General features: G+C 41.0%; 1 protein-coding gene across 1 annotated transcript; it reads left to right on the forward strand.

The window, feature by feature from the left end:
* Positions 1–1567: 1567 nt before the first annotated feature.
* Positions 1568–19996, forward strand: nsd3 (nuclear receptor binding SET domain protein 3). Its single transcript, XM_077715121.1, is given in 26 exon segments — positions 1568–1914; positions 4871–5721; positions 6142–6381; positions 6463–6625; positions 6702–6856; positions 7242–7934; positions 8183–8345; positions 8414–8514; positions 9647–9692; positions 9778–9908; positions 10109–10234; positions 10320–10446; positions 10526–10726; positions 11032–11211; positions 12090–12113; positions 14716–14872; positions 15483–15685; positions 15769–15881; positions 15968–15991; positions 15994–16128; positions 16209–16331; positions 17035–17151; positions 17230–17371; positions 17548–17654; positions 17742–17946; positions 18746–19996. Coding segments are annotated over 25 exon segments (4767 nt in total). The 5' UTR covers positions 1568–1914; positions 4871–4914; the 3' UTR covers positions 19030–19996.
* Positions 19997–21560: the final 1564 nt, after the last annotated feature.

Genomic DNA, 21560 nt, shown 5'->3' on the forward strand with positions numbered 1-21560 from the left:
CCAGTGACTCATCTTATTATCTGAACTGCTTTATCCTCACTAGGGTCGCTGGGGGTGCTGGAGCATATCCCAGGTGACTTTGAGTGGGGGACACCCTGAATTGGTGGCCAGCCAATCGCACGGCACAAGGAGACAAAAGACCATTCGCGCTCAAACTCATTCCTAGGGGCAATTTAGAGTGTCCAACCAGCCTACCATGCATGTTTTTGGAATGTGGGACAAAGTCGAAGTACCCAGAGAAAGCCCACGCAGGCCCGGGGAGAACATGCAAACTCCACACAGGTGGACCATCCTGGATTTGAACCCAGGTCCCCCACTCTGAGGCCGACGTGCTAACCACTCAGGTGCTGGGACACCGTTGAAATTAACGATACTAACGATATTAATTTATTTATTAACTTGCTTACTACCTATTTTTTATGTCTAAAATGCCTCTCTTGTATTCTGCATCATCTTGCTAGTGTGACAATGAAATTTCCCGAATACGAGATGAATAAAGTTATCTAATCCAATCCAACATTCAAGTGTGCCACGTGAGCTTTATTAAATTGCAGCATTTATTCATTTTGCTTGTCAATATACATCAATAACACTGGAACAAAATCAATATATTTGTGGTTAAAAATATATATGTATTAGGACAGCTTTTATAACAATGTACAATTTCCATAAAATAACGAAGCTGGGGTTTCTAAAAGAAAGTTGGGGTTGTCCTCCACTTGGTGCCCGTAGTTACCTGGGCTAGGCTCCAGCACCCCCCACGACCCTTGTGAGGATAAGTGGTTGAAAAATAAATGAATGGTTAGCCTTACATTTCTGACGTTTGAACCCAAGGGCCAAACTTCTGCGTGGACCTCACTTCCAAAACATTGAGGATTTTCAATTCCTCGTGAGAAACTGAATATTGTCGTGTCGTGCATTTGGCTGGAGAAACGTGGGAGGTAGATTTAAAAAATGGATTGTTGTATTAATGCATATATCCATGCCAGAGATAATTAATAGTAGTATACTAGGAAGAATGTAAGATGGGCTGCTAGCTGAGTGGTTAGCGTATCTGCTTCACGGCACTGGGGTCACAGGTTCAATCTCAGGTCGGTCCTCACTGTGTGGAGTTTGAATGTTCTCCCTGGGCTTGTGTGGGTTTTCTCCAAGTATGTGAGTTTCCTCCCACATTCAAAAAAAAAGATGCCAAGTAGGCTGGTTGGACACTCTGAATGGCCCCAAGGTATGAGAGTGTATTTGTCTGTTTATTTCATGGTTCAGGGTGTCCTCAACCTGGTGCTTGAAGCCAGCTGGGATAGGCTCCAGCACCCCCGCGACCCTTGTGAGAATAAGTGGAACAGAAAATGAATGAATGATTGAGAAGAAGGTCTTAGATTGCATTGCTTCCATCACAACCCCTTGGATTGCCACTTTTGAGACTATTTTGAATGCAAAATATGTGGGTTGAGTTGAGTATTCTCATTGCAGAGGATTATACTTGATTTTTCCATTTTCATTTGTAGGCGTGACGGCGAGTTTGGAGTGTTGGCAGCTGCATTGATCCAATTAAACAGTGAACTACACGTCCCGAGGTGCTGCATGGCGCTTTGAACGCCTCTTAACGCGCTCTCTAGCTGGAGCTCAAATGAGAGGAGCGCACCGTGTCCAAAGCCTCTTGTTTTTAGCAGGGTGTCATTAAAATCTCCGGTTCCTCAACTGAAGAAGAGCCCAGCTTTGGGATTGGGTAGCGAGCAGATAGCGTAACATCCCCCGCCTCCTCTCCGTGAAGAATTGCGTTAAAAGGATAGGCCTGCCCTTTATCAATATAACAGAAGGCATTTGTTTTTTTTTCAATTTTACTTTCAATACTTCTATATTAAACGAAGACGCGTTGCTGGCTGGTGTATGTGTTTAGAATGGGACACGCTGAAGGTATTGACATTTTTATTTGCCTGCATTTCGCGACTCCCCGTCAAAAATTCAGGCTTCTCTTCAAGCCATCTCGTCTTATTCATTGCATTCGGTGCATGATTTTCTTTTACCGCAGCTGCCGATGCACGCTCATGTGCATTCATCGCCGGCGTATGCCTTTGCAACAACAGCTTGCTTCGTTTTCAACCACATTCTCCCTAAAGCGCCAGTGATGGAGGAATAATCACGCCAGACAGGGCAGCCATATTGGCAAAGTACCGTTAGCCTAGCACGCGCTAGCTTCTCCCCCCTTCCATCTTATTTCGTTTGGAGTGTTCTCTAACCCACTCGTTATGCGCAATAAGCGCGGTATTTGTTGCATGAATCACCTCAAAACCCATAATAATGTCGGGTTTAAGGCTTCCTGAAGCCACACAGAAAGCACAAGCAGCTCATTTTCCGGCTAGGTAGCTTTGGAGCTAGCATCTCACAAGGCTATTAGATGATTGTGTCTGCGCAGATGTTCCCCCCGCTGAAACAAACCGCACATCTGTAGGCGAGCATTGACGATTTAAACACCGTACGTCATTCACAAATGTTCCCGTTATACGTATTTGTCGTTTTTTATGACCGCTAGACGGCATCGTACAGATGTTTACATCAATCACCATTATGTATCCACCTTTGCTTAAAGATTAAAATGCAGGCATCCCACCCCCACCGTTGCCAAACACCTTCAAACACAATAAAAGTGTCAACAAATTGGTGTTGAAAAAGATACCGGACACTGATCTTTGTCTTGTTTGGTGATAACAAGCCACTGCGTGTTTGTGTTGACCGCTTAACCGCAATGAGAAATGAATTAGGTCGTTTGAAAACCTCAAACAGCGACTATAATAGTATTTGGTTGGATTTGTTTTGATGATGTCTCGCGATAATTAAAGTGGCGCTCTATAATTAACATGCATGAAGTTGGACCTGTTTGCTATTTGACGGAAAGGATGGTGGGGGTACAAGCTGTTGATCGTGTTCTGGTAAAATGCCATGGTTAGGATACACATGTTCAAAAAAATTCTGTCAATGAGGGAAAGGTTTTTTTTTTAATTGAAAATGAGCTCATTTTGGTCTTTTTGGTGGATGATAAATTCAAATTAGCCTTGCCTTGACGTGTCTTGTTTTTATTTAGAGCATTTGACAATTTGCATGCAAAAATATGTATCCTGTATGATTTGGTAATCATAAAAAACTATAATTCATTAAAAACACATAAAATAGAAAAGGTCTTGTGTATATTAGCAATATTTAGGATATATTTAAACACTTTTGGGTGTTTCAGTGAGAGGATGTCATTATTGTTCATCAATTGAGGGCTTGTGAAGCCATTTAAAACATTTACTGGGATAAAGGGCAATATAAATGTATGAAAGTTGGCATATTGGCCGCCCTTTTGCTCTGGATTTGGTGTCTTTGGTATGACCTGAATGGAAATGAAGATGGACTTTTCATCTCATTTTGAGGAAACAAAAGATGACCCTTGGAGATAGTTGAAGAAAAAGACCTATTTCTCTGGATGGTTGATATGAGCGCCCTTCATATACTGGCACATTCTCATTGCTACAAAGTGCTTTTGACCCTGCAAAAAAAAAAAAAGAAAAAAAAGAAAAAAGAATGAGCCCTCTCCTTTTTGGGCACACTTAAAATTACTTCAGAATCAACCCACGTTTGACTAAACAACCACAAATCAAGAAAACACAAACTCAAAAGACCCAACCAGATGTTCCTTGATGGCTTGGTCCAAGATGGTTTGTTTATCCACCTTCAGAGAGATTTTTTTTGACAGTTTTGTGTCGCAAAAAGAGCATTTTGGTGACAATATACTGCTTAGCAGACTTACTGTATCTCATTCCTCTCAAAATAGCTGCTGTGTCTGCTTTCATGTTTTTCTCACTGCACGATTCTTCATGCTCAATCACTTTAAAGAAAAACAGAAAAATCTTAATTTTTTTTTAATAAAAAATAGTTCATACATACTTTGACACTAGGAACTCTAACCCAAGGTCCTCTGAACAAATCCGTTTTCAATTTCTGTGCAGTAGTTTTTCTCTCGCGGCCCTAAAATTTTTCAATGGTGACTTTGTCGACCCTGAGCAGACTAAAAACTACCACCTTCGTTGCAACACCAAAATTTAGTCCAAGGTACAAAGAACATTTACATTTCTTATTCACATCTATGGTCCGAATCACACATTTTACGGTACCACAGTTCAGAATTCTATCTTAAAATGTTGCCTTGAGAAGATTTTTGTGAAAATGTTTTGTGCTATTTTCAGTTGTCTGACTTGCATTTGTAGAATCCCAGTCAGAAAGAGCAGTGCACCAATCAGTAGCACTTATAAATCATTGAACCATATTGTGGGTAATTGTGCAAAATGTACAAAAAAAACCACACATAGCGCTCTAAGGTCCAATACTAAATCAAATATTACATACAAACTAATCTATATACATAGCTATACTTTGTCATTCTGATATGTACATGTGTATACAAAACAAAATGTTATTCCAATTACAAAAGATTTGAATTAGATAAAATATCTGGTGTTTGGAATACTGTGAAAAGAGCAATACAATTTTGTAAAATGAACAAGCCACATTGAAAAAATATTACAACATATAAGCTCAAGTCTCTATTTGAGATTTTTTTTGTCCATTCCATTCATTTGTTTGGTTATGGGAAAAAAATAAGATTAATAACGGTATTTTTCCAAAAAATGTTAGGTATTTTGTATTTGGTGACTCCTCAAAAAAGTGTCTACAGCACTAGCAAGCTAATATAACGTATATGTTTATTCAATCTGTTTTCCCACCTTGTTGTCACATGCAGAAAATTCAAAGACAGATCTAAATATTCTCGGGGGGGAAAAGGTGAAATCTCAAAAGCACCTGTATTGATTTTGACCCATTTTCATGTCCACAGGTCCAGTCAAAGAAAAAGACAGTTAAGGATGCCGGAGCCCAACAATGGATTTCTCCTTCTCTTTCATGCAAGGGATCATGGGAAATACAATTCAGCAACCCCCTCAGCTTATTGACTCAGCCAACATCAGACAGGACGGCACCTGTGACACCGGCAGCGACCCGGGTGAGGATGGCGGTCCCTCTTACGATGCGGCCCTGGATGCAGACTTCTACCCGCCCTCGGCGTCCGAGGACCTGCCGCACGTCTCCAACGGCTACCCGCCGGGACTGGGCATGTACGAGCCGCAATCCAAGTTCTCCATGTACTCGCAATTCCCCAACGGTTCGGCCAACGGCTACGGGCCCATTCGCAGCTACGCCGAGCACGGCCTCCTCATGCCCGGGGAGAGCACGGTGCTGAGGGGTCCGGGTCTGCAGGAACGCCCCCGCTCCCCTGTATCGCCGCCGCTCCCCACGCACCACCCCCACTTGCACCACCACCACCATCATCACCATCACCTCCCCCACGCGCACCATTTCCTCTCAAACACATCCCACATCCAGAGCCACCCGCAGAGCCTCCCTCCACTGCCCCTGCCCACCCAGCACCACCTTCCCCACACGCCTCACATCATGACCCACACGCTGCCTCCTCCTCCTCCCCTTCATCTGCCCTCCTCCAGCCCCCCGCCTTCCCTGGTGGACAGTACCCCCTCCTCGCAGTCGGTCCACTCACCGTCCAGTGCTACCACAGCAGCGCTGAAGAAAACCACCTCCCCTGAGATCAAGCTAAAGATCATCAAGACGTATCAAAATGGCAAAGAGTTGTTTGAAACGGCACTGTGTGGAGATTTGCTGCAAGAATTGCAGGTATTGCACTCAAACAAACAAAAATTCCAACCACAGCTGCTATAAAATGCTGTCTATAAATACAACTTGATTAAAAGATAATGTATTTTAAGATTATTTAGAAGCCAAACAAAGTTGATCCAGATAAACACACAAATGACTGAAAGACTGACTTACAAAGGGAATTGAGTCAAGAGATTGACTTTCTTAACCAACATTGTAATGTGGAATTTCCCAGCCATTTTTGACCCACACTTTTTGCATTGGAAAAATGTCAAGGCACCAATATTTACAATACTTAGTCAGTTTTCTCAACAGGATCAAACAAACATTAGTATTTCAATATCAAATTTTTCATAGCGACCTTCTTATCGGACAATTTTCCTTGACTTCAAATAAATTCAAGTTGTTTTCATTCTCTCATTTTCCCTTTCTGTTCAGAAGGAATCTCAAAACAACGAGGCAGCTCAAGTGCAACGCCGACACGAGAGGAAGAAAGAGAAAAGGAAAAAGAGCGCCAAGCTTCCACTCCACATTCAGGAGCAGAGTTTGGAGCCCATCCAATGCCAAGCGAGTACCACGGGCCAAATAGTGGACTGCCACATCCAACTTCAGCCGAGAGAATCTACACCAGAGCAGATAGACAACTCTCAGAAGACAGTGATTCAAATTGAACCAAAGGTGAACGCTCAAATTTTCCTCTTTGCTTAATAAACCCGGATTTTAAAAAAATGGCATTCTAAGGAAAGATTTTGCTCACAGGTTCCCAAAGTCAATCAAGCCTCAGTGATCCAAGAGACAGGATTCTGTAAAGAGTTTGTCATTGGAGATCTGGTGTGGTCCAAGGTGGGCACTTACCCATGGTGGCCTTGCATGGTATCATCTGACCCACAAATGAAGGTCCACACACGCATCAATACCAGAGGTAGGAACTCGTAGCTCTTTGGACAACTTTGTGAAGGACGAAAAAAGTCAACGCCTTATTGTAATTTGCCATTCAGGTCACAGGGAATACCACGTCCAGTTTTTTGGCAGTGTAGCAGAGAGAGCGTGGATTCACGAGAAGAGGATTGTTATATACCAAGGCAAGAAACAGTTTGATGAACTCCAGGCAGAAACCCTGCGCAAGACCACAAACACTGTGGAAAAACACAAAGTATGTCCATTAAATAATCTTTGCTTTTTTTGGGCGAGTGTTTTACATTTGATGGGGATTCACTGGAATCATGCTTTTATATGTTTTAATGCTAAAGATGATTGACAGTTTCAATTATTACCCACAAATTAGGTTCACCATTCATTTTTTTTCATGCCAATTGACAGTTATTTTCAAAATTGTTGAACTGAAAAAAAACAAGTTCATTTATGTGACTTTAAAAGGCATGAGCATTTTTTTTTTATTATGGTTCCAATCACCCCATGCCACTGAGAGGCATTAAATCTTATCAGTGTGGTTTCGAAATAGTGGCCAAAGTCTCATATTTGATCTCCTTTCAGCAGATTAAAATGAAAAATAATCATTTGGACATTTTCCTTTCCAGCTTCTAAAGCCTATCCCTCAGAGGGAGCGCGCTCAGTGGGAAGTGGGCGTCGGCCACGCAGAGGACGCCTTCCTAATGACGCGCCAGGAGCGTATTGACAACTACACCTTCATTTACGTCGACCCGGTCCCTAACGAGGCCCCGATCGCCAAGAAACCAGTTGGCCGCCCCGAGAAGCGCAACCGGCGCTCCAGCGACTCAACCAATAGGAAGGAAGATGCAGGAGTGAAGTCACCTGATAGAGAACAGCCGCAACGGAGACAGCTGCCACGCCGGCAGTGTAGCGTTTCCAACGCAGATGACAGTAATGGCTCAAATGAGAAGAAGAACCTCAGGGGGGACCAGAATAAGTCTGATTCCCCTGAACAAGATGGTTCTGATGGGGGAGACAAGCAAGATTCTCCACCACCAGTCAGGGCGTGGAAAACTGCTGCGGCTAGAAAACTTCTGCCTCTCTCCATCACCATGAAAAGGCTAAATGTTGAGATTACAAAGTGTGACTGGCCTCTCCTGCAGAAAAAAATGGCTCCCTCGCCTAAAAAAGAAGAGAAGGAAGATGAGGAAGAGGAGGAGGAAGAGGACGAGGTAGAGGAGGTAGAGGAGGTAGAGGAGGTAGAAGAGGTAGAGGAGGTTGAGGAGGAGAGAGTAACGGGAGAAGGCAGGCAACCTGACCTGGGCTACTGCTCACCTGAGGTGGGTGAAGCATGAAATCTTCATATAGCTTCTACAGTGGTACCTTGAGATACGAGCTTAATCTAACCTTACACTGAACTTCATTCTAATTTTGTTTAAAATTTTGATACCTTTCTTGGCTCTATTTGCCCCGCCTCTACCCTGGCTTTTAGACGAGGGGTTGTTTGCTTTTGTTCTTCAAAATATTCCCAAAATGATGCACACAAATGTCCTCACAATAGGATAACTCACGACCACTTGCCACACAGGATAGCAGAGCTAAAGCCGTGCCCAGTCCCGAGGAGGATGAAGATGTGGACGATATGGAGGAAGAGTGTGAGGAGAGGAGGGAATCCCCCGCCAGTCGGAGGAGCGAGGATGGTGGAAACCAGCTCGCCTCCTCACCTGGCTCGCAACATAGCAGTCCACAAGGTTTGTAGAACAATTGGCTAGATGCTACGAAGGAACCAGAAAGCTCAATGTTTTTATGTTTTTTTTAGGTTCTCAGGAGAGGAAGCTGCAGCGGCGGTCGGTCAGGAGCAGGTCGGAGTCCGAAAGAGGCAATGACCTCATTCCGAAAAAGAAAACCAAAAAGGAACAGGTATCGAGAATGAGTATTATTAACACTGTTATACATCAAAAAGTTTTTTTTTTACCATTTATGTACATGACAAGATGACCTCAAACATATTAAAAGTGGTTTCCGTAGTAAAGTTTTTTGTATACAGTGTTGTGCAGTTCTCTTCTCCCATATCAAAGCATGTAAATTATAATTATTAGAGCCTTTATAAATATATTCTTTTGATGAGGTTTCTCATGGGCCCTTAAAAAGCATTGAATTAAAATCCAAGTAATTAATTGAACTGAATTGAATGCCTGTATAGTTATTATACAAGTATAATGAGATTTAGACCTTCAGCATGAAGTACAAACATAAATAATTGATCAATAATTTATAATTAAATAAGTAGTCAACCTAATAAGTAGTCAACCTAATAAGTAGGCAACCCAATAAGTAGTCAACCCAATAAGTAGTCAACCCAATAAGTAGTCAACCCAATAAGTAGTCCCCATAGTAAGTAGTCCCCACAGTAAGTAGTGCCCACAGTAAGTAGTCCCCCTAATAAGTACTCCCCCTAATAAGTACTCCCCCTAATAAGTACTCCCCCTAATAAGTACTCCCCCTAATAAGTACTCCCCCTAATAAGTACTCCCCCTAATAAGTACTCCCCCTAGTAAGTAGTCCCCCTAATAAGTAGTCCCCCTAATAAGTAGACCCCCTAATAAGTGGACCCCCTAATAAGTGGACCCCCTAATAAGTGGACCCCCTAATAAGTACTCCCCCTAATAAGTACTCCCCCTAATAAGTACTCCCCCTAATAAGTACTCCCCCTAATAAGTACTCCCCCTAATAAGTACTCCCCCTAATAAGTACTCCCCCTAATAAGTACTCCCCCTAATAAGTACTCCCCCTAATAAGTACTCCCCCTAATAAGTACTCCCCCTAATAAGTACTCCCCCTAATAAGTACTCCCCCTAATAAGTACTCCCCCTAATAAGTACTCCCCCTAATAAGTAGTCCCCATAACAAGTAGTCCCCATTAATAAAAGTCAACATAGATAAGTAGTCAACATACATAGATAAGAAGATAAGGTCTTAAATAGAGCGTCAAGTTATTGCAGGTATTAAATTTCCAGTTCCTCTGACAAGTTGTTTCATCTTATCTTTTTAGGCTGAGATGGCTCCCGAGGCTGCACCGAGGGCAGGTTTCCAGAAAGGTCACCAATCACGCTACTTGATACTTGCCCTTGATTTAATACAAAAGACTTCTTTTATTGATTTTTCCTTGTTGTCCTTGTTCAGGAGCCAGCGAAATATCTGACGCCTGCAAACCCTTGAAGAAACGGAGTAGAGCATCCACCGATGTGGAAATGGCATCCTCACAGTACAGAGATACGTCCGATTCAGACTCAAGGGGTCTCAACGATCCACAGGTAAGGTTGAAGAAAAAGCAGGCTCAAAGACACAAACTACTATAGCTGGTTAGTTAGTTCAAGTTGTTTTAATGTGTCAAAAATACTGTATATAAGACGCCTTTTATTTCACAATGGTTTCTAATCCATCTGTGAAACATTGACTCAAATGGTTATTTCTGGACACACATGACAATGTTAAGTCTTGATCCCTCTTTCAGGGTTTATTTGGGAAGAGTCTTGATAGTCCAGCAGCTGCAGATGCAGACGCCTCAGATACTCAGTCTGTGGATTCTGGCTTGTCCCGTCTGGACGGCAGCACTGTCAAGAGTGACACCGTCTGCCAGGTCAGCAGCAATCCAAGTATTCCGCTCAACTCACACAAAAAGCAGTGAAATACTGACTTCTGTATGACATTTATGTACCGCATAGATTTGCGAGGTGTACGGTGAAAATCTGGTGGTGTGCGAAGGTGACTGCAACAGGCAGTTCCACCTCGAGTGTCTTGGTATGACGTCACTACCAGAAGGAAAGTTCTCCTGCCTGGAATGTAGAAATGGTAAGTGGTTAGTTTATCTTTTGCCACGACTACATCATTATATTCTGCATTCGTGGTCTTTCTGTTACCGTTTTTTTAGGCAATCACGAGTGTTTCAGCTGTAAGAAAGCAAGCAACTTGGTGACACGTTGCTCCGTGACCGGTTGCGGGTGTTACTACCATGAAGATTGCGTCCAGAAGCTCCCAGGGACTACGAGCAGTACCGGTGGAGGGTTCAACTGTCCTCAGCACTGCTGCGCTACATGCTGTCTGGAGCGAGACCTTCAAAGGGCCAGCAAAGGTGAACAAGTCCTTATACAGATTTTTTTTTTTTTTATTGTACAACAAGGACAGTGGCTTGGAAGTGTCAAGCACTTTTAGCTAATTCCAAATGCTTTGCAAGGGAAAATATCAAGACTGCCAAGAAGGCAACTTAACCACAACTGAAGTAAATTAAAGGGCTGACCCCAGTCAAATGAATACATTTTAATCAGTGTATTTCTTTGTACAAAGTCTGCACTCACAATTTCCAATAATGCTCTGGTTTTATTTAAAATAATAGAATTTTTAAACAAAACGTTGTAATCTATATTTTCTTCCGTCCAGGTCGTCTGATGCGTTGTATCCGCTGCCCAGTGGCGTATCACACTGGGGACAGCTGCGTGGCGGCAGGCAGCGCCATCCTCACACATCATATCATGATCTGCAGCAGCCACGGTAGCACCAAGAAGAACGGCCTCCTCACTTCTCCAGTCAACGTGAGCTGGTGTTTCCTGTGCGCAAGAGGTAAGCCCTGACCCGTCTTACACAAAAAGCACACTGGAAGTGACACACAAACCTATGCAAAGGTATCATGTGGGAAGCTTTTGCTGATTTAAGGAATAACAAAAAAACAGCATTATCATTTCTACTGCGAGATGGAAAACAAAACCCTTTGCCCTGCATTGTCTGAGGTTTTTTGGTCTGGGATCATTTTAGTGAAGCCTTTTTTTCAACCCTGTTTCCACCAAGTTGTATAGTTCAGTTGTTCTTACCTTTTTGTATGGATTTCAATAGTGAATTCTTGGCACATGCACTAGCAGAGAGAAATGCTATATCTATACTTGTCACTGTATATTGAACTGAACTTTACTGCACGGTGGAACCAGGAGTTTTGACGTACTGATACTTTATCAGGGCTGCTAAATGTAACTTGTTTGTTTTTGACTACAAAGTGCCAAGTTTCTTACTTAGCACTTTGGCACAAAGATTCTCACATGTCCCCGATGTCGATTTTGAGGAATGTCAAAGGCTCTTTACTTTTCTTTTGATTTGATTTTGATTTTTTTTTTTTTTTAAACAAAGAGTTCATTGTACTGTCCGGCCACGTTGTGTTGGGCCAAACTGTTTTTACATGTTACTTACGTTTGCTGTGCGTCTGTGTGAGAGACAGTGTTTGTTCTTTCTCTTTTTTTTCCCCTTTAAATTTTTTTTTTATTATTATTATTCTTTTTTTTTTTGACTGCGGCTCACCCCCGTCTCTTCCTGTGTGTCTTGTGTAGGGCTGTTAGTGCAAGACCTTACTGACACCATATTAAGTTCATATGCCTATAAGTCCCACTACCTTCTGACTGAGTCAAATCGTGCTGAGTTGAAATTACCTATGATTCCCTCTCCTTCGTCAGCTACCAAAAAGAATGTTGGGAAAGGTAACTGAACAGTTTTTCTCTTTCTCCTTCGTCCCCACGGGTTTGTGTTTGTATTGTGCCTGCTCCCGTCCTGATCAGTTTCTCCCTTTTTTGAATGCCACTTTCATTTTGCAGTGCCATGTGGTACTACTACCTTAATTGGCTAGTTCAATCGGCAATAATTGCTATGCAGAATTGTGCATTGAATAGATAACCTCACCCCCAACATCTTTTTTGATTAACGGAACTCTGAGTCACATGCAAAGCAAATCTAATTCAATTTTTCATGTTAACTGAGAACTGGCAGTTGGATTCATTAAAGAAAGAATCCTTTCATTATGATCACTTTCGCTTTAATGTACCCTTATTCGAATGAAAGATAAATGTAAAAATCAAAGGTTTCAGTGCCATTTACAGGGATGGGAATCTAATTAATTTACAGGCTGTCAGTGGCAGCCAGCCAAGAAGTAAACTAAAAAAAACAAAAACCTTATTAGTTAATATATTAAACTGTAACTATCTGTTCAATTTTCTCGGAATAAGCCACAAAGAAGCATTTCTTAATTCAAAATTTAAGTCACAACACAGCTCGTATCTCAAAATGGATTCAAGGGTTTATAATGTGACATACAGTAGAGTAGATGCTACTTATTCGCTAGTCTATAGCTACATTGTACTTAAATATACAATAAATTCTATTTGGTTTAGTTTTTAGATAGTATCTTTGTAATAATTTCAGCCAAACACCATCAACATTTATACCATAATGTCAAATCATTTTTCTGCGGGATGACCACTTTGAAAAAAAAACACACACTTCATCTCATCATAACCCCTCCAAATTAACATAATTCTAATGTTGATTTATGACCTCTTCTCCGCTTATACAACTACAATTCAGCAATGTCGCAGTTAAATGATCCCAATTAAGCTGTGAGACGATGATAAAAATGTATAATAGAGTACTATATATATATATATATATATATATATATATATATATATATATATATATATATATATATATATATATATATATATATATATATATATATATATATATATATATATATATATATATATATATATATATATATATATATATATATATATATATATATATATATATATATATATATATATATATATATATATATATATATATATATATATATATATATATATATATATATATATATATATATATATATATATATATATATATATATATATATATATATATATATATATATATATATATATATATATATACACACACACACACACACACACACACACATATACACATATACACATACATACACATACATACATACACATACATACACACATACATACATACATACATACACACACATACAAAAAAAACGTATAAATGTACTGTGTACTATGTAAAATGGCTTTAGTTGTTTGATTTTTAAGGAAATATATCAATAGAGTTTGTTTTGATGACTAAATGGGATATCAGTCATTGGTGAATGCAACATAGTCTTCTCAGTCGATCAAGCACCAAGCAATAATTGAACACTGACTTTTGCATGAGGCCCATTGTAAAACAAGATTTTGCTGGGTAACGAACTATGCTGTAAATGCATGGCAAATCTGTCCCTGCTGACTTGAATTGTTCGATTTAAGAACACTGACGGTGGTGTAGCGCTCGGATGCTGGATGCTCTGCGTTGGTTTAAGTTCTTGTCTGTGGATTGTGGAGGTGCATCGCTTCTCTGCCCGAGCATTGTGGGCCCATTTTAATTACGCAAAAGGCCATGTGCAGCTTCCTTCCCCTTTGCTTCAACCCTGACCCCAATTTAAGTTTTATTTCAGAGTGAAATCAACAGTGGAACTGACATTTCAGGCGCATATCGTTCTACACCTTTGACCCGTCTTGGATGGAATTTAAACACAATGAGGACATGATCAGACTATATGCTTGGAGCAGAAATTCCAACATATTGTAGAGAATATGTTATAGGCAACAAAAAAAAAAGAGTACTGCAAATTCCATACAAGCTGGTCTCTGTAAGGTGCAGTATGTGTGTTGGGGATGCTTTATTGGCAGGAGTGCATGCCGGCAGCTTTATTTATTTATTTTTGCCAGTTTTTGTTTTTTTTATGATTCTTTTTTTTAATTTCAAACCCATGATCTCTGGCTGATTGGACTCGTGTTGCTTTTGCATGTGTGTACAAGTTGACAGGACCTTGGTACAGTGCTCTGAATCTGATTGTCAGACATGCAATAACTGATTCATTTAAAAGTGGTAACCAAGTCCACGACATCAAAAAGTAGTGGCCTACCTTTTCAGCCACTTTTTTTGCAACATGGTTGTCATTAAGGAGCCCCAAGTAGAGCCTTGACTAGAAATTATGCATTTCAATTTCAACTTTTGGAATATTCCACTGTACCCTCTTCTCTATTCCCATGCATTGTTGATCTTTTTGACTACTTTCATGCTTGTCTGCAAATTAGATTCAGAGGTTGTCCAGGTTTAAAGTTCTTAAAGCCTAACAATGCCCTCCTCCTTTCTTTGTATACTCATTCCCCACCTCAAACATACTTCCACACACACACTCATACCCGTGTCCATCCATATACACAATTGTAGGAGGCAAGTTGCTGTGCTGCGACTCGTGCCCAGCTTCCTTCCATCCGGAGTGCTTGGAGATGGAGATGCCGGAAGGGCCGTGGTCCTGTAGCGATTGTAGGGCTGGAAAGAAGCCTCACTACAAACAAATTGTCTGGGTCAAACTGGGAAACTACAGGTATGCATGGATTAACAACATCCTAAATAAAATACTTTGGATAAAATCTATTGAGAAGGGACAAAACAAATAAAACTTTTTTTTTTAGCTGTCCATAATACAGTAATACTTAACATATTCTGGGACTGAGCTAGTGTATCAATTTACTCGTATCTCAAATATATATTTCCCCATTTAAAATAACAATATAAATTAATCTGTTCCCACCTCTAAAAACAAAACACCTAAAAATATGACATTACAAGAAAAAAGACATGTTTTTAATTGTTGTAACTCACCACCTATGGTCGCAAAGTAACAAATACCTATCTAGTGGCAATGATCTGCAATAAAAAGTGACAATTTTGTGTACAATATTAGATTAGATTACATTAGATTAGAATTTGATTTCATCTCGTGAGAGACTCGTATGTCAAGGTATTTCTGTATAATGAAAGAAGAGTACAAGTCATTAATCACCGGATCACACAGTATGATGGTCCATAAACTTTTGAACTATAAACTGGCTTCATGTAAAGTCATACAATGGACTCGCATAGAAACAAATTAAACAAATTGTTTGATGATGATTATGTTCTCTCCCTGACATAATGTTGCTCTTATCCTGCAGGTGGTGGCCGGCAGAGATCTGCAACCCTCGCTTGGTCCCGTCGAACATCCAGAGCCTTCGCCACGATATTGGCGATTTTCCAGTCTTTTTCTTCGGTTCCCACGACTACTATTGGATTAATCAGGGGCGTGTCTTCCCTTACGTTGAGAATGACAAAAACTTTGTGACGGGTCAGATTAACATCAACAAGACTTTCAAGAAGGGTAATTAACTCGAGGTCTTAGGTTCCTTGACCTAAAAATGAGTCGACAGAATATGTTGCTAAAAACACCGTGGTTTGTTTCAGCACTGGAAGAAGCAGGCCGCAGGTTTCAGGAGCTCAAAGCCCAGAGGGAGAGCAGGGAGGCTCTAGAGCAGGAGCGGAAATCTCGCAAACCGCCGCCCTACAAATTCATAAAGGTAATTTAAGAGACAAAATGATAACATGGAATGACTTCACTAAGAGGTCGAAAAATCGGTTAAATTTGTGTTCTTTTCTGTGCCAGTCCAACAAACCCGTGGGGAAAGTGCACATGCACGTTGCCGACTTCACGTTGCCGACTTATCCGAAATCCCACGCTGCAACTGTCGGCCCACAGACGAGCATCCGTGCAACCTGGACTCGCAGTGTCTCAACCGCATGCTGCAGTATGAGTGTCATCCTCAGGTTTGTTGCTCTCTTCGTCTCTTGAGAAATTTCAGAGAGTGTCAAGTGATGCCTGTTAACCTCTTGCTGAAATGACACAGGTATGTCCTGCGGGTGAAAATTGCGAAAACCAGGGTTTTTCCAAGCGCCTGTATGCGGGGACTGAGGTGATAAAGACAGAAGGCTGTGGATGGGGTCTTAGAACCGTTCATACTTTGAGAAAGGTAGGTGTTAAGATCACAATCTTTTTTTTCAATGATCTTGAAGTAATTTAAAGTAACAAATGAATACAATATTGGTCAATATGAATTACTTGAAAAAGGCATTTTTTTTAAAACCAGCGTACCCACACCTTAGTCTGTTGATTTTCCATGGCTAACCATCATACTTTTACCTGTTTTGGGACATTTCTTTATGTAACAATTGCCTCTTTTTAGATTTGTCAAGTCTTAGGGCAAGAAATCCAAGGTTTAATTCAGCATGGTTGTATGAGAGGTCTTGACTGCTGGCATAGTCAGAGACCCTTTGACCACCACCGCCAACTAACTCAGTTTATTGGTATCACATGGTCATGAGAGCACATTAACATTGCTGTGCTTTGGCGGTCTGAAAGTCACATAACATCCACTAAAGTCTAGTTAGAGGCCCAGTAAGTTGAAACTTAAACATTGAAACATAACAGAATAATTTACTTGTTAAACACACTTATGTGCCACTTGGCATTTGTACGGTCACTTAATAAGGGAAATTGCAATCATTATTAAGGGCAGCAATTGGCTGATATATTCTAAAAAAAAAAAAGGGAAAAAATGCTCTGAGATTCCCATCCTGAAACCACCATTGTCCAATGTTTTTTTTTTTAATTTATTTCTTTTAATAGTGGTACAATCCAGATCCATGTATTCACCTGCATCATGTTTCCTGCAGGGTGACTTTGTGACGGAGTATGTCGGTGAGGTCATTGACTCAGAGGAATGCCAACAGCGAATTAAACGCGCTCATGAAAACCACGTCACCAACTTCTACATGTTAACGCTTACTAAGGTAACAGCATAGTGAAAAAGCCACGTTCTCCTCACCCTACGTTGTCATAATTTCTTTCTTTCTTTGCACTTTTTTTAGGACCGTGTGATTGACGCCGGTCCCAAAGGAAATTCTTCCAGGTTCATCAACCATAGCTGTAGCCCCAACTGTGAAACCCAAAAGTGGACGGTCAACGGCGATGTCCGCATTGGACTCTTTGCCCTTTGTGATATAGAAGCGGGTGAGTTGACAACCTTGAGGCAGGCATTGATTGGGGGGCTGTAGATGTCCAATCAGATTTAATTGTTGGGGCTGCCAATGAACATTTTCTGCATCAGGGAGAAAGAAAAAGGCAAGATTTACTTTTTCTACAGATCAGTTTAGAAAAGTTTTAAAAAAAATGCCTTCTGTGTGCAGGTGCTGAACTGACGTTCAATTACAACTTGCACTGCGTGGGAAACAGAAGAACATCTTGCCACTGTGGATCGGAGAACTGCTCAGGTTTCCTCGGGGTGCAACCAACGGTAAGTACATGTTACCGTCCTTCTTAAAGCACAAAATCATTTGGAGCATCGTGTCACAATGTCTGGGTTGTTTTTTTTCTGCTCCAGAGTGCTGTGGTGCTAGAGAAGGAGGAGAAGGCCAGGAATGCCAAACTGAGGCAGAAGAAGCGGAAGCTGAGGCTGGAGGGCAAACATACACACGAATACTTCTGCTTTTGCTGCGGAGAGGGAGGAGAGCTAGTGATGTGCGACAGAAAGGAGTGTCCCAAGGCGTACCACCTGCTGTGTCTCAACCTCTCCAAGCCGCCTTATGGTGATGAGGAAATCTAACAATTTAGCAATTTGTTCCCCTTTTTTTGCTAGATGTCTGCCGGGAAAGGCTCCAGCACCCCCCGCCACCCTGGCGAGAAAATGCTGTGTCAAAAATGAAAGGATAGACAAGGGAAAATAAGCAGTTTATTGGATGAAAAGACATATTTTGCATTTAATCCAATTCCCCATTGGTTGGCATTGATGGTTCGTAAATATGAAATCCATCTGAACTGGGACTAATTGTTGCCAGTTCAAATGGATTGGCTGTGTATTCCCATCAATGGCAGTGAATGGGTTAGGAAGAGGTGACTTTCTTCCAAATACTGGATTGGACTATGATTTGAAATGTACAGAATGAGGAAAAGTGCATGTATAAGTCAGACACAAGAGGCTAAAAAAGCAATTTGCTAACATATTAACCGTGACTATACAGATAAGTATAGCCAACGTTAACAATTCATTTAACCAGGGACCCTTTTTCCTAATGGCCTTTTTATCCTATGTGCAAAACGTAGCAACGATTATGACCACCTATGAAATATTAAACACACATTTAAAACAATCTTATTGCCACTTAAGCGTAATTAACAACAACAGTCAGCCATCAACTTTTTATTGAGTTAGCCCATATGCTTCAAAATTGATGCTGCATATGAATACAAATGTTGCTGTTGTTTTTCCACATTCATCGGCTTTCGTCGCATTTGTCCACATTGGCAGCTGCTTCGGGTTCTTTTTGAGAATTTCTGTTTTTTTTCTTCTACCAGCAACATATGTTAAGAGGCTTTTCCTTCCCGCAGGCCGTTGGGAGTGTCCGTGGCACGACTGCAGCATCTGTGGTGCACCGTCCACGTCTCTCTGCGACTTCTGCCCTCGCTCCTTCTGCCCGGACCACGAGGCGGGGGCACTGACCACCTCCTCGCTGGACGATCGCCCCTGTTGTTCCAGCCACGACCCCCTCAGTCCACTGGCCTCCCTTCCTGGCTCGACTCAGCCGCCACCGACATCCCCTCCGAGCCTGGTGGCAGTAAAAGAGGAACCGCAGAGAGACGATGTGGCGCCCTCATTACCTCGTTCCCAGTAGAGCGCCCCCCCCTCTAACCCCTCCCCGGGGCGCTTCACCTACCTGAGCTTACTAAAAGGGAATCTACTTTTTTATTCTTGTTTTTCGTCGGACCTCCTGAGCGAGACACGCTGAAGAACTCCTTTTTTTTGGGCTGGCGCAGTGAGATTAGGAAAGGCAACCTGAAGGGGACGTACGCCGTTCACCTGGCTGGGAAAATATCACCCAACACATAAGAGCGCTGAGATCCCGGACCGATTCCCGGTCCCGCTCGCCCTCGGAGGGGGGAAATCCCCAAGCGTCGCCAGGTGCCGGCTCCTTGACGGAAATGAAATGGCGAAGACGCCGCCTCACCTCTTGTTTACCTGCTGTACGCTGCGGCTGGCGTCTCCCACACACTTCCACTGTCCCGTCGCGACCCCTTACATGACCCCGCATTGCATCACGCCCCTCCACTTCCTCTATGGGGGAGGCAGCCGTTTTTGTGCAATTTTTTTTAATTTTTTTTAGGCCCTCACTACATTCCGACTTTGCTTTAATCTTTTTTTAAAAAAATAATACTTACGGCTATAGATGAATATAATTATACACGTATCTATGTTTGTTCATGTTTGCAGGCAGATTTTTTCTCACTTCATCTCAGTGAGTGTTGTATTTCTTTGTTTAGGTGTTGCGCAGACCTCCTTGTGAAAATCGTCCTATTAAGGTGAAATACTGTATAATGGTATATAGCGTACTGGTATAACATTACACAAGTACTTGTGACTTCTTTTTGTTCGCTCATTCACGTGTACATAATTGGATCATAATATTGTAAAGTACTTACCGACAGAGAGGAACAGCGACCGATCTCTGCATTTTGATTTTTAACACAACAGATTTTTTTGTTTTTTTTGTTTTGAATTTAAAAAGTATGTTTCACATTTTCTCTGAGCCGTCGTCGTCGTCATCACGCTTGAGTGAAGTAGGGGCCCAGCTAGCGAGCACTGCTATCAGCCTTAAGGAATAACTTCAGTTCCATTGCGGCTATAAAAACTACTGCCACAATGTGTTTCGGTAACAATTATGTACTGTGACCTCTTTATTTTGATATTTTCTGCCAAAACTTCTCTGATAAGCACTTTTCACATGCCTTGTCACTACACATTTTTGTTAGGTCACATATATACAGAAATGTATATTTAGAAAAAACAAAAAAAAGGAAGAAAAAAAATGAACATAAGTGTTTTTAAAATGGATACCTCTTCTTCTGGTATTACCATAAGAATTTCAACTGTGTTGTGACAAAAAACAAAAGAAGGAAAAGAAAAAAAGAAATTGGAATAACTGCCAGCCTCTTCTGTTGAGAATCACCATCATTACACGCAGTCCAGTATAGTGTACAAAATACAAACTGTACAGTGTTTTTAAATTGTTCATCTGTCAAATTTTTTGTATTTATTGCACATCATTTTATACCAATTGCTTTGTCAAACACCAGTGCAGTACTCCTCATTATCACCATGTGACATAGAAAAAAAGAAGAAGAAAAATTCCGAGGGGTTCATGCATTATACCAGTAATCGGTGCATATATTCTTTTTTTTTTTTTTTTGGGTAGTTTTTCTACATTGTTGTAATGATTCCAACTTTTGCCGCTCTTGTGTGTAGTGACTTTTCACTGTACTTTCTGTTAAAAGCAGTTCAGTATTGGAATGTTTATTATCCCTCCGACTTTTTCCTCATCCCTAACCTATATGTATATGTACATTTACATGTACATTTATATTATATACAATTCAATTGAGTGCCAATGGAGAAAATTTTAAATGACATTTCATAGGAGTTGATTATTCATATGAAAAATTTCAAAATGCAAGAATTATGGCTAAGTTGCATTAAGTTAAATGAAATATGCCTCCACATTCTTTTTGCACTTACATATGTACCGCCGTTTGATTTTGTTAGCATTTCCGCTTGAGTGTCGTCGTCCCCCCCCCCCCCCCCCTCCCAATAATTTTCTCTCATCTTGGTCATCAGTCGTTAAGGCACTTTTACTTCAACACACCACCAAAACTTGAATGTTATTATTTATTCATGTGTTATTTGTAGTCTGGATTATATATGTTTTTTTGTGGGTAAAATGGCACAATTGGTGTATTTGTCTTTTCAAAGTGAATGATTCAGCGGAAATGTCTATGTTGGAGTCTTAACAATGCCTGATCACAGTGCAGTTTTTGTTTCTTTATTATATTTTTTGGTAATAAAGGCAGCAGCCTTTGTTTTTTTCTTGCACATGCAAATTGCATGACGTCGCTCTGTGCCATTTTCCCCATATTGCTGATTTTGTGGCAGTATTAGAAGGCTTCATTTGTGAGTAGCATCATTTCATTTGCTTACAAAAAAAGCAATTTTTCTTTATCTGTGCCATTTTTTATCTTCTGAAAAACCACCCTAGCATGTTTGTTCCCTTGTAACTGACCCTGAAAGCCTCAGAATGACTTTTCTAAGCATAATTGAATCTTTTTTTCCCCATCTATTCTTGAAATTAGAATCAGCAATCCTCTATCTAGT

The sequence above is a fragment of the Stigmatopora nigra genome, chromosome 4, assembly GCF_051989575.1.
Source record: "Stigmatopora nigra isolate UIUO_SnigA chromosome 4, RoL_Snig_1.1, whole genome shotgun sequence".
NCBI lineage: Eukaryota > Metazoa > Chordata > Actinopteri > Syngnathiformes > Syngnathidae > Stigmatopora > Stigmatopora nigra.